This window comes from Elgaria multicarinata, chromosome 2 (assembly GCF_023053635.1).
Source record: "Elgaria multicarinata webbii isolate HBS135686 ecotype San Diego chromosome 2, rElgMul1.1.pri, whole genome shotgun sequence".
Classification (NCBI taxonomy): Eukaryota; Metazoa; Chordata; class Lepidosauria; order Squamata; family Anguidae; genus Elgaria; species Elgaria multicarinata.
In genome coordinates this window covers 127,705,489-127,718,288 of record NC_086172.1, presented here as the reverse complement: position 1 = coordinate 127,718,288, position 12,800 = coordinate 127,705,489, and the positions used below count along the sequence as shown (strand labels likewise).

At 41.1% G+C, this 12,800-nt stretch overlaps 1 protein-coding gene across 2 annotated transcripts in view; it reads right to left on the bottom strand.

Moving 5' to 3' along the window:
- Nucleotides 1-9,148, bottom strand: part of PSEN1 (presenilin 1) — a 38,515-nt gene extending 29,367 nt beyond the window's left edge. For both annotated transcript variants that reach the window (XM_063117629.1, XM_063117630.1), the window contains exons 1-2: nt 9,050-9,148; nt 2,974-3,098 (exon numbers count right to left, since the gene is read on the bottom strand). In XM_063117629.1, the coding sequence (XP_062973699.1) occupies nt 2,974-3,054 (81 nt within the window). In that variant the 5' untranslated portion in view covers nt 3,055-3,098; nt 9,050-9,148. The remainder of the gene's footprint in view (nt 1-2,973; nt 3,099-9,049) is intronic.
- Between the last annotated feature and the right edge of the window lie 3,652 nt (nt 9,149-12,800).

Sequence of the window (12,800 nt, the reverse complement as noted above, 5' to 3'; positions counted from 1 at the left end):
GAATCCAACCTATGATATATATATATATATATATATATATATATATATATATATATATATGAGACTATCATCTATGACCTAAGAAATTTCTAGGGACATTTTAAGGAAGTTGAATTCGGTGAACTAACATTGAGAAACATTTAGCTTCAGTATTAATATTTTTAGATGCCTGCCTTTTCCTAAGGCTTCTTTAAGATGTTCAAGGTACTGTAACAACACAATGAAAAACAATTAGCTCCGAGGGATGACAAGCACCTGCTGCCAGGAAATTAGACAGCAATATAATTTCTAGGAGAAAGATGACCCTGTAGCCTGAACTTTCATACAACTACCAAGTGTCATCAGCTGGACTAGCCATATACACTGGGAACCACACCTAGGTATTTATTTAATCAAAACCACAAACATTTCAGCTTATGTGGCAAAGACAATGCCGTTTAAAACCTTGTCCTCTTACAGTAACATCTACAATGATGACTTAAAACATTATTGGTATGTCAGTTTTCATATTTATGCCTTATTCAATAACTGGCATGATATTACTGGAAGGACCCATTTTGCTGGGATATAGTGCAACACTATCACATATTACTGGCAATTAAAAAAGAGGACTTCCCCTGCATATTGAATCACGGAATTACTAGTAAAGCCAAGGAGTGAACTGCCCATGAAGTCTCTCATTTAGCATAATTTGGGGATCAGCTCATATAGGCAGGTCCAATATTAAATCATTTCAAGAAAGAACAGACTACAATGAAAACATGAGATTAAGAACTATGCCTAAAAACTTAGCACTGAGTGTTCAGTTTTCATACATTTACCAAATAATCACCACTAGCCCTGGTGATGCTAAGGTTTCAGAAAGAATTTCACTAACTTATGGGATGAATAATGGGACCAAAAGCTTCCCCTGGCTCTTTTTTTTGCCAAAGCTGCCAGACCAGTTGCTGGACACTTCTTTGACGACAAAGATCACTGTGGCCACAGCACCTGGCAGCTGAAAACTTCACACCACTTGTGATAGTGGAACCATCTTGATATCCACATATATCCTGCCAGGAGAGTTTATTATGGGCCTCTCCACAACCATCCCTAAGACATTTTACTCTGTCAGCTTCAGGAGAAAAGCAATTTTGCAATGACTTCTGCCCTAGACCTCTTAGAATGGCCTGTACATTTCAGTGAAGCTGCGCTAGCTAAATGACCAGAGAAAGTGTTTATGTGTCTTAAGATATGAGGTTCTCGATTGGCTTCCTTGATAGTTGTAGAGGCGTGATATGGGCACAGGCCTCCTGGCTACATCCAGAAGGCTCTAGGACACATTATACTGCTACAAATTAAGCAGGAAGAAATAGCCCAGAATGAGTTCTTGTAGGCCTTTTCTAGCTAAATGTGAAAAAGCTTACTACAGAGTGTATAGATATCCTGTATCTTCACTGCAGATTCGCTGTGCTCTTGAGATCCTCTGCATCCTAGCAATAGTTTTAAATAGTAGTCCACTGAGCTCTATAGCGCCTTTCAAAATATGGTAGACCACTTACGATTTCTCTCTCACTTTTATCGTGTACTATAAAGAGGATTGAATCAAATTGCCCAAAGAGACAGAGAACCAAAGAGGAATATAATAGATATGTGATTTTATGGCCAATGAATTACTAGAGAAAGGCTTATAAGACATGACCACTACTGCTCTGTAACTTTCTATAATTTGAACATGCATTATAAAGAGCTGACACAAGAAGCTATGTTATAACTGCAACTGGGAGATAGAGTGGGTATGCAAAGTGAGAGCTTGAAAACTTTTTTTTTTTTTAGTGTAAGATGTAATCTCTCTCATTTTAGCACAGTTTACAACTTCTGGAGGTAGGTTGCACAAGGAATATTTAGATACCTCTTCCCACAGCAGACTCCCTTCTAATTCCAAAATGCCACTCCTGAATGCCAAGAGACTCTGAAGAACAGCATCCAACAAACTGGAAAGGATACATCTGGAACTGAACACCAGGGAAGTTCCTGTTAAGAGTGACAGTATGGGTCTGTGTGAGTGTGCCTAAGTGTGTGCCTGCAGGGGGTTCTCTGGGTCTTAATCCAAAGTTATTTCCCAGTCTATTGGATTGAAATTCTCACTATGAACTAAATCATACAGCTTTCCAGTGAATTCTGGAAAGAGCTAGATACAAAATGATTATTTCACTTGAAAATCACAGTCAGCTGTTTTTGAGCCTAGATTGTGGCACCTCAAGGCACCAGGACAGGAAGAGGATGCTGGATGCAGAGGATATTGCATGTACTAAACTTTAGGCAGTGGCCTCAAAACAGCTTGCAGTGCCAATTTGTTAAAGTGAACATCTGTTTGGTTATCAGGAACATCCTTCAACTAGTGTTATATTTAGTACAAGAAGAAAAACCTTAAAGTTCGGAGAGCAAATAAAAATTGCTGAACGTTAGGATATCCCAAAAAACTGCAACATACAGTCTGTTAACTAAACAAATCAAAGTTAAATAGAATTGACTGGTAACGCCTTTCTAAAGTACCATCATATTATTTGAAAGAGAAAAGGGAAACACGGTATGGAAGATTAGCAATAATGAATCTCCATTTCTTAAATATGTTTCTATTATTATGTTTACATCCTGCCTTTTCTCCACAGAGCTCAAGGCAGCTTATTTTATTCTCCCCTCCTCCAATTTATCCTCACAACTCTGTAAGATAGTGGAGACCACACAGTGAGCTTCATGGTTGAAGGGGGATTTGAATCAGAGTCTCTTCAACTCAGAGTCCAACGTTCTAACCTTATTACCCCAAGCTGGCTCTTTGTTGTCGCTTTCTTCTTCACATTCAAGACAGCAAGACTTGTTTGACAAATATAAGGGTGCTTTAAAAAACTCCTCGGGGGCATTCTGCATCAGGAATACCATGAGTAATCCATTCAATTTACATTCTGGCATGTAATAAAATAGTTTCTTACGTACAGTATTGGTCAGATGGTTGTCAGGTGAGTTTTCTCTCAGTTGCCCACGCTGGACTTGTAAGTGTGCAGCTAGTTCTGCCATTGGAACTTTCTACTCCTTCTTTCCCTCTTCTTGAGATACTGCAACTGTAAACGTTTTTAAAAAAAGAGAGCTGTTCTGAAATCCTGTATTATCTTATGATGAATTGAAATGAAGACCCTCTTTGGCCATTGGCTTTCTACACCAGAGTGAAGAAAAAATAGCTAGATACAGGCATAATGGCGCCTGACTACCTAACTATTGTAAAGTGATCTGGTATATGCTCATCTGCTGTTCCTTTTTTATTTTGACACACCCTTCCTTCAGTTTTGAAGATAATTATAGTTTGAGTTATATCAGCACTGATATTAAAGCAAACCACAATTAGCAAACCTGTTTATCATCATGATCATCGATCAGACACAATGCTAACTATGGCTGACTCCAAAATTGAATAAGAAAGGAATGTCTGCAGAAGAGGAACATTTGAGTCCACAGAGCACTTCTGATAAGCAATTGAGCAGTGTTATGCTTGGACCAGGCTCATGCGTTACTGAATAGTGAGAGTGCTTAGGACACAATTGTGTACCTAGACAAACCCACTGCCTGCCCTCTGCAGGTTCCTCACCCCCCACTTATCCAGTACAGCAGAAACTGTGACAGAGATACTTCCAGGTTGTAGATAAGGAAACTTACTTTATTTATTTATTACACTTCTATACTGCCCATAAGCTGAAGGTCTTTGGGCAGTTTACAAGACAACGCTTAAAACCATAACACATAGTAACATAGTAAAACCTAATACAAAAACCATACATTTAAAAATACCAAAACAGTAATGAAGATAAAAGCTTCTCAAAAGAGTTAAGCTTGCAATTTTCAACTTTGACGTTTGAAAGAAACCAAGCTTGACATAGAATCTGATACACTGTGTAATATAAAATATTCATCTAAACCACTATCACCACTTACCATGGTGTGCTAAGTGCTGTACAGAACTTGCAAGCTATATCAGACAGGAATGGTATTGGGGATAAAGGAAACATCAAGAAAGGTGAAATATGTAGAAAGGTGGGACTAGGGAAGTCCAATGGCGATAGAAGTGCAAGTTGAGACAAGGCTGGTTGAGGAAAACATTCTGTAAAGTACTAGATTTTGAAGAAAGGACTTGAAGAATATGAGAGAAATAGCTTAATGAAATCAGAAGAAAAGATTGAATAGGGCATAGGGAACAGCATGGCACAAGGGGTGCAGCACAACAATTAAGACCCCTTTTTTCAGTAGAACTTACTTTCAAGCCACAACATTCTGAAAGGTAAAAACAGAGAACTAAAGGGCAGTACTAAGGGAAAAAAGATTCAGGTGTGACATATGAGACAGGAATTCAGGAGTTCTAGCTGCCATCTAAAATCTAAACAATCCATGTAAAATAATTAGAACAATATGTATATAATATGTAATTCTGAAATGTGGGCAACAGCATTGAAACAAGAAACGGGGAGAAAACACCTTAAAAGCTTCAGAGATGCACAGACCTGAAGATAAGCCAATCAGTTCAGTTTGGTGCAAAATTATATTATATACAAAAATGTTTTGCAAAATCTGAAGCTAAAAGAATTGCTTAAATATTCAAGTAAGCATTACATTTGCTCTAGGTTTAAGTACGCTAGAGCAAATGTAATTATCCAAGTAAGAACTTAGTAGCACTCAAATGAGCTGGAACCAGCCATGCTATCGGGACATAAGCTTCCATGTTCTGCTGCTGGAAAACACCATGGATCTGTTCAGATGTCACACTAAGCACAATAGTTAAGTGTTTTGACCTAACTATGGTGGCTTAGCATGTCGGGGGGGGGGATTAAAAAATCACACCAGTGGTTACTGACCCACCCTGGAAAACCATCCAGGTCCTGGGGTGGCTTACTGTTACGTGTGGCGGGCTCCTCAGTGGTTAAAACGGCCTCTAGGTGGTTTGTAGTTTTAAATGTTTTAATTAGTTATATGTATTTTATAGTGTTTGCATTTGTGTTGTACACCGCCTCGATCCAGAGGGAGACGCAGGTAACAAATAAATATATTAGTAGTAGTAGTATTGGTATTATTGTTTTCTTTTTCCAATGGAGTGGCTGTTGGGAGCACATTTAGGCTGCAGAGGTGGCCAGGATGCAAGGTTAAACCACGTGGAGGTATGTCAGCTAACCACGGAGGGGTGGGTAGAGGAACCATGCAGCACCACATGGTTCTGCGGTCATGTGGCAGGCCTGCTTGCAATGGTTTCACTACTCCTCTCCACAGTTATCTTAACCATGTGTGAACAGGGCCATTTGAGATTAAGCATGGGCCCACAGGAATAGTGAGGCAAGGGGAAAGGCTTGGACAATGTTCTTCTTACAAGGTTTACTTATTTTACTTATATTGAAAAGTACTGTTTCAATAAGATACCTGATCAATTTTAAATAGATAAAAAAATATTTACAGAGCTCACTGGCAGAAATTATCTTCATGACCAGATACTCTGACAAGGCTTTGATGATGCAATCAACAATGACACTTCCTACAGGTTCTGGTCTGGTGGCAAGATCAGTCGGCTGGCTGATGCTGCCAATATCCTCCTTTCTCCTGCTCACAAGCCTGGCCAAGCTCCACCCAAAGAGCATCCACAATACAGAATTGCACAGAACTCAGACAGTTGATCATTGTTTTGCACATCAATAAAACCCATTGAGAATTGCACGACTTCCTCTGTTTTGACTTCACTCCATATGACACCAACACAGATGGAATAATCTTAACTCTGTAGTGGGGTGGCATTGAATAATCACAAAGAGGAATGAAAATGTATAACCACAGCATCTATTATTGTTTGAAGTTCATGCGCTATAGAGATTTAACATTGCAACCCAAATTTTTATAAAATATTAATGGATTGAAAATATGGAAGAAAGGGGGAATATAATAAAGGAAACAGAAAAAAGGTGAGGAATATTTTGTATTCTTGTGACAAATAGTTATAAAAATAAATTATTTATAAAAATAAATGCGGAGAATTCTGATCAGCTTAATCCACCAGAAGTGGAATCTTATGCAGCAGTTATGATTGTTGCTTTGGAAACTAGTTGAAAGCAATCTAGAAATTGCCTTCCAACCACCTAAGATGCAGTTATTAATCTATTACTAAGTAATACCTCACATGTAGGTAAAGCAAATGTTAGTAGCCATTGCATTGCACCATGAACAAACCTTAAACTATAAAGCAGGGATGGGGCACTTCCAGCATACAGGGGTTCCCCATCTAGGCTGGAAGTTTCCTCCCCTGGTCCTAGCTGCTCTGCCATGTCAGTGGGTGGGAGCTCATATGTCCAATCAGCAGATTATCAGAAGTGCTTTTCCCTGCTTAGCACTGAAAAAGGCTCCCTTTATCAGTGCTAAGCAGGGAAAACCACCTAAGTTTAATCAGCTGCTAATTGGCGTTAAAAGCTTTCTGCTTCATGGCAGAAGGGGTGGGACCAGGGGAGGAAGCTGCTGAGTGATTCAGTCCAACTAACTTCTGAAGACAAAAGCTTGCTTTGCTTACTTCTGAGTAGACATTTATGGAATACCCTGCTCAATGAGACTTGCCTGGTGCCTACATTGTTACATTTTTGGCACCAGATTTTATGGTTGCTTTTTATAACAGATCTATCTATGCCTGTGCTGTTCATTACTTTGCATCTTTTTTATTCGTTTGTATTGTATTTCATTCTTTTAACTGTTCATATTTTAGTTTTTTAATTGTTCATTATCTACCTATAGAACATTTGTTATTGGGGGGAAATGAATATTTCTGGATAGACATGCAGAGGTCTGGTTTTCGGGATGCTATTTCAAGTGCTCCTGAGTGAATCTCTCCTGCTTCATGCTGAGTAGACATACAGAAACTCATCTTGCTTATGTCTGATTAGACCTACTGCTCATGCTTACTTCTGAGTAGTCATAGTTCCTACTATAAATTGGTAACAATAGGATTTGGGATTGTTCTACCACTGGAGTGCAGCCCTCCGAGTGCTTCCTTGAAATGGAATCTTGCCCTTGGGCTGAAAAATGTTCCCCACCCCTGCTATAAAGGATGCAAGCTAGAATAACTGAGTCTGAAGATAGTAGTACAGTGCATGGCAGGATTCAAGATGGGCTAATACTGTATTCTCTTATATAGAGAGGATCTGTTCTTAAGCAGGAACATTTCTCTGTATAATTTTAGTAGATATTAGCAGTGGCCATTAAAGGGATAATTAGACAACTGAAGCCAAGACTTTTTTCTTCAGTTGCTTCCTATCCAGCACAAGTTAATTTCTATAGCCACTCTTAGGAGGAAAGAAAAAGTGGTAAATAGTTGGTACTATTTTAACCTATTATAAAGTTTAAATGCTCAAATTTGTTTTTACCCCGCCTTTCCATCAAGAAAAATGGCACTCAAGGCAGCTTAACTATCATAAATAAAAACAATTCATTAAAACAGTAATAAAACAAATGCATTATCACAACAACAACAACAGATTTAAAATTCTATCCAACCCAACAGACCCACTTACAGGCCAAAGGGCTGCCTGAATAAAAAGGTCTTTGCCTGTTGGCATAAAGACAGCAAAGAGTGAGTGAACCTAGCCTCTTTTGGCAGGTACTCCCACGGCCAGGGAATAGCCACTGAGAAGGCCCTCTCCTCTCATGTCACCACCAAACATCCCTCTGAAGGCAGCAGTCTTGAAAGAAGAGCCTCTCCTGAAGCTCTTAAGACCCAAGTAAGTGAGAAGGCGACCCCAGATTTCTTCCTAGTGTTCTTACATTGGCCATAACAACATAGCTGAACAAAAATTGATTGTGAGTCTTTCCAATAAGGGCTTTTCAAAGTCATATTAAAGAACTGATCAGCACTAAGATATTTATCAATACCTGTAGTAGTACGATGATGACCCATAATCTGGATTCAAGCCACAGGTGAATTGAGATTATTGGTCCTTATCTCACTACAGGTGTGAATTTGTTACTGCTAGTTTATTTATCAATGCTACTTTAAGAATAGTCTCTGTGATTATTTACACACACACACACACGGCTTTGACATATTTATATATCTTGCATTTCTCTTGGCCTCATGGCTAACATTTTTATTCTTCCCCCTACACCACTGTATCTGCCAACTCAGTCAGGATAACATTTGAAGTCAGCTGTGGTTCTCGAAAGCTTGTGCCATAATGAATTTGTTAGTTTTTAGGTGCCTCTTTTGTTGTTTCTTAAGTTTACAGTCTTTTTCAAGACCTCTAGTGGGAAGCCAAGAAGTACTGAACAATATTCTCCAAGAGGGCACTTAAAAGTGGTCTTTGCTCTGATCTAAGTCAGAGACTGACACCTTTTTGTCCACACAGGAGGTACCATTTATTAATAGCACTCTGATACTGACATAAACGTCTTATCAAAGGAAAATGAACATCTTTTATGTACATGACAGTAGAATCAGACTTTCAACAGACAAAGCTTTCCCCATAACTCCATCCCCGTGATAAGGTCAGCTCCAACTAACGAGTTTCCGCATTTTGTTGAGCTAGTAAAGATACAGCGCTTCTATTGGGGACAAGGTGGCCACCCCGCTCCAAGTCTTTCCTCGCAATTCACCTTCTCTGAGTATATATTTAAGGCCACTGAATTCTGATCTTAACACCGCTTCGCAATACTGATGGCAAGTAGACGGGAGCGGTTAAAGGGTCCAGCCCTCTTTTTCGGGCATTTTCATTCATGAAAGGGGACACGTTAAAAGAGTCAAGTGCGCGGAATCAGAGGGAGGTGGCCATTATTCCAGATTTACAAACGCGGAGTACGAGGGTAAGACAAAAGGGGCCCGCGCGGCTGCTTTAACAGGGGAAAGGAAGAAAGGAAAGGCCGACAAAAGGAGCGTTTTACGCGGCTCAGGCGAGAAGCACTCGTGCAAGGTAGGGACACGTAGGGCGGGGGGCACAGGAGGAGCCCCGGGTACTACTGCCGCCGCTTCTCCCTCGGGCTTTCCGCTCCCCCCAAGGCCACCTCTTACCTGCCCCCCTCGGAGCCGGTCCCACCGGTCTGCTTCCCTTCCGACCCGAATTCGCGGCACAACCCGCACCCTTCCCCTCGACGCTTCCGGCCCAGGCCCCGCCCCAGTCGGCGCGTCGTCTCCGCCCACTCAATGGCTCCGTCACACGCGCACCGCCTGGCGCTCTCCTCCTCCTCCTCCTCCTCCTCCTCGCCTTCCCTTCCTCGTCGGGGCGTGAGTCCGGCCTACCTGAACGTCTCCTTGGCAGGCTGCGGCTGGCCGTCGAAGAGGCGCCGGCCGGCCCCTCGCCTCGGCTGCAAGCGACAGCTGCAGCAACCCCGGGAGGAGGGGGAAGAGGCCGACGCGCAGGCGCAGCGCGGGGAGCTGCTGCACCAAAAACACCCTCGGAAGGGCCAGGTGCTCGAGGCTGCTTGCCCTGAACTCACTTCGCAGTTGTTACCGGGTCGCATTTGGCCGAGAGAAGGCGAGTTTTCTTCCGCTAGGAATCCCAGATCTCATGGGCGTTGTGCTAGGGGAGATTCTGCATATTCTTAAGACGAAGATTTTAATATTGATAATAATGATAGTGATGATGTTTTCATCATCTAGCAAAACCGCCACGATCGAGAAAAGAGAGATGATGATAAGCTTGCAGCTCGTCCTAAGGGTGCTTGTCGGAAGTAAGCCCCACTGTGTTCAACTGGGATTACTCTCGGGTAAGTATGCGTAAGGGATTGCTGCAGCCTTCAAATTCTTTAGCAGAAGAGAACAGCCCCTGACTGTTTTATCACTTGCTCGTTAACCTAGAGAGGAAGGATTTGAACTACGCTCTTCCTACTAAACAAGATCTACCTGCTTTACTCGGACGGACAAATGATAGGTCTGTAGCTAAGGGAGGTTTCATAGGTTACACAACTCGTACAAAAAAGTTGTTTTGATGTCGGAACTAACGCAAGACTGTACAGACTCTGCAGCTGGTGACGATCCTGCAAGCAAATTCTTTCCACTTGGGAGTTAGGTGATCTGTAAATAGGTCTTGTGGCTGTTGTCATCCTAATCTGCAAGGCTTTTTTGTTTGGGAATAAACACACCCCTGAAAGCCCTTATCTTGTTTATGATTTACAAGGATTCAAAAAATATCATTTGGCCAGTAGTAATTAGTGTTGGCCTCAGACCATTACAGCTATAAACTTAGTAAAGGTGCAATCCTGTGCATGTTTAGACAGAAAAAAAGTCCTACAATCCCCAGCATTCATGCTGGCTGGGGAATTCTGGAAGTTGTAGCACTACTTTGTGTCTAAACATGCACAGGATTTGAATTTTAGCAAGTTACTGTATTAGAACGTGAGTGCCCTTCAAATACACGGGCAGTTATTGCTTTACCATGTTATTTATGTTTATTAGGGTTACCTGATTTTATGCTATTGGTCTATTTGTGGTCATTGAATCGCAGTGGCTCTTTAGGGTTTCAGATAAACTGTACAGCACCATGAACACTGATGGTGCTATATAAATAAATAATAATAATAATGTGTCAATACCTTTTGCATGCAATGGCTATGGCCATTTCTTTTCATGAAGGGTTTTGGTGTTTTTCAGAAGCAGACCATATTATTCATTGTTCTTTGATTAGACCACAAGCTTTTACCTCTCACTGTATAACACTTGGTCACATATATCATAGCTAAACTCAGTTATGATACCTTGAGATGTCTCGTCTTCTATCACTACTGCTCAATTTTTCACATGTGCTGAAGAAAAATGCCAATTAGTCTGATAAGAGATATCAGGATTACTCACTTCTGGCCTATTATCTCCCACAGCTCAAGATTATGTCCAGAAAAACAATTTCATGAAAACTTAGAAAACAAGTAGCTTTTCCTGAATGTTTTATTTATACATATCTTACCTAGGGTAGTTTACCATATGTATATTTTGTGATGGTAACTCCATGGTTCAATTGCAATATTGTAAAAAATCATGTAACAGATTTTGGAGAAGGGAAAGTGCAATTGGGTGAGCAAAAGGGCACTTGTACAATAGTGGATTTCATTGAGGAACTGTAACAATGTTAAAATTCCATGGGTAGGATCCAATCTAAGCTACATTTAAGTCCTGTTGAAGCCAATGCAAAAAGTCAGACATAGATAATGTGGCACCATCTATAGAAAGTCTACTCAGAAGTCCAACTGAGTTTCTAGGGACCTATTCTCTTTTGTGTTTTAAAAATTAGGCTGCAGTTGTAGGCGTGCCCAACTTAAATCCCATTACTTTCAATGGGACCTTAGTGCAACTTAATAGTGGATCCAGCCCAATGGCACTCCAGAATCTAGCCCTAAATATACTGGGTGGGTTTGCATGTCTTGCTAAGTCCCCCTGAGTTGATTGTTCACTCACTAGCCTGACAGATGATCGGGTGCTCCATGGCTTGTTTCATCCCACTGGCTCAGGCTTGCCTCCCAGCTGCCTACACCAGTACTCCTTCAATTTTTCTGCTAGGGTTGCTGGCTCCCAAGGGAAACTTCCCCACATAGCCATCAGATCGCCAAACAGAAGTAATGTTCTGAGCCCATAACACTGTTAACATGTTCACAAACTCTAAATAATAATAAAAAATGCAGGGAGTGGGAATTGTGCTCTTGTGCAAGACTGCCTGTTCAGTATTTAAACCAGCATGCTGATATCCCCCTATTGTCAATGTCATCCTCCATTTTGGAGCTTTCCTTCCTAGTGAACTGTTTTTTAAAAGGCTGCTTCACATTAAGAAGACCTGCCTGCAAAGTGCCTTTGGCCCAGCAGCCACCAGCTGCTTTCAGCTTCCCTGCATCAGATCGCAAAAAGAAAATAATTTCCCAATCCTGATGAATGCGGGAATGTGTTCACCAGCTTTAAAGAATATATATTTTCAGGGACTCGTGCAAGAATGACTGATATTTAGCAAAGCATCCTTACATCCCCCTCTGGTCGATGTCCTCCACTTTGGCACTTCCCTTCCATCATTTTTTTTTTTTTTAAAAAAGGCCGGTTCATGTTAAACTGAAGAACACTTGCCCGCAAAGTGCCTTCTCTCCTGTAGGTACAGCTCCTCACCCCTTCCTGCTAGTCACTTCCCTCCATTGCTAGCTGTCACATAGACATATGGGTTACAGAGCAGTGAATGGGCTCATGAAACATATGCAAATATCATGGCAAAGCTGTAAAATGAGGTAGAAAATTGCATTAATCTCATGGTGGAGCAGTAAATGGAGGTAAAAATTGTGCAAATTTCCTAGTGGTGGCATTAGTTCTTGTGCACTTCAGCAGGACTGAAAAAAATAAGTTACAAATGCATTTGAGACACTGTCCCTTTTCATTTTTAGGTGCATAGGATGGAAGGCACTGAGAAAGAATATGGGAGGATGTCCACAAGGGTTTTGGCACTCTTGATAGGTGGCTCTGTAGCCATTCCCAACAATCCACAGTGAAGTCTCCCTGCTGGGTTTGGATGACAAAACTAATTGCCATAGGTATGCACAACCCTAAAGCAAGTCATGGGTTCTCAGGGTGGCTTGTTTGTGAAAAATAAGCCATCCTGCAGGAACCCTGCCAGGTTTGCACAATATGACAACCCACCATGGCTGATCAGCCATGATGGCTTGTCATGTCATACAAACCATGTCACTGTGATAATTTGAAATCATGTAACAACAATAAGCCATATGCATATCCTTTACTTTCTGAAATGAATCGTAAGTAGTGACAACCTTGAAACACAAGTAATTGGGAGTCCAGA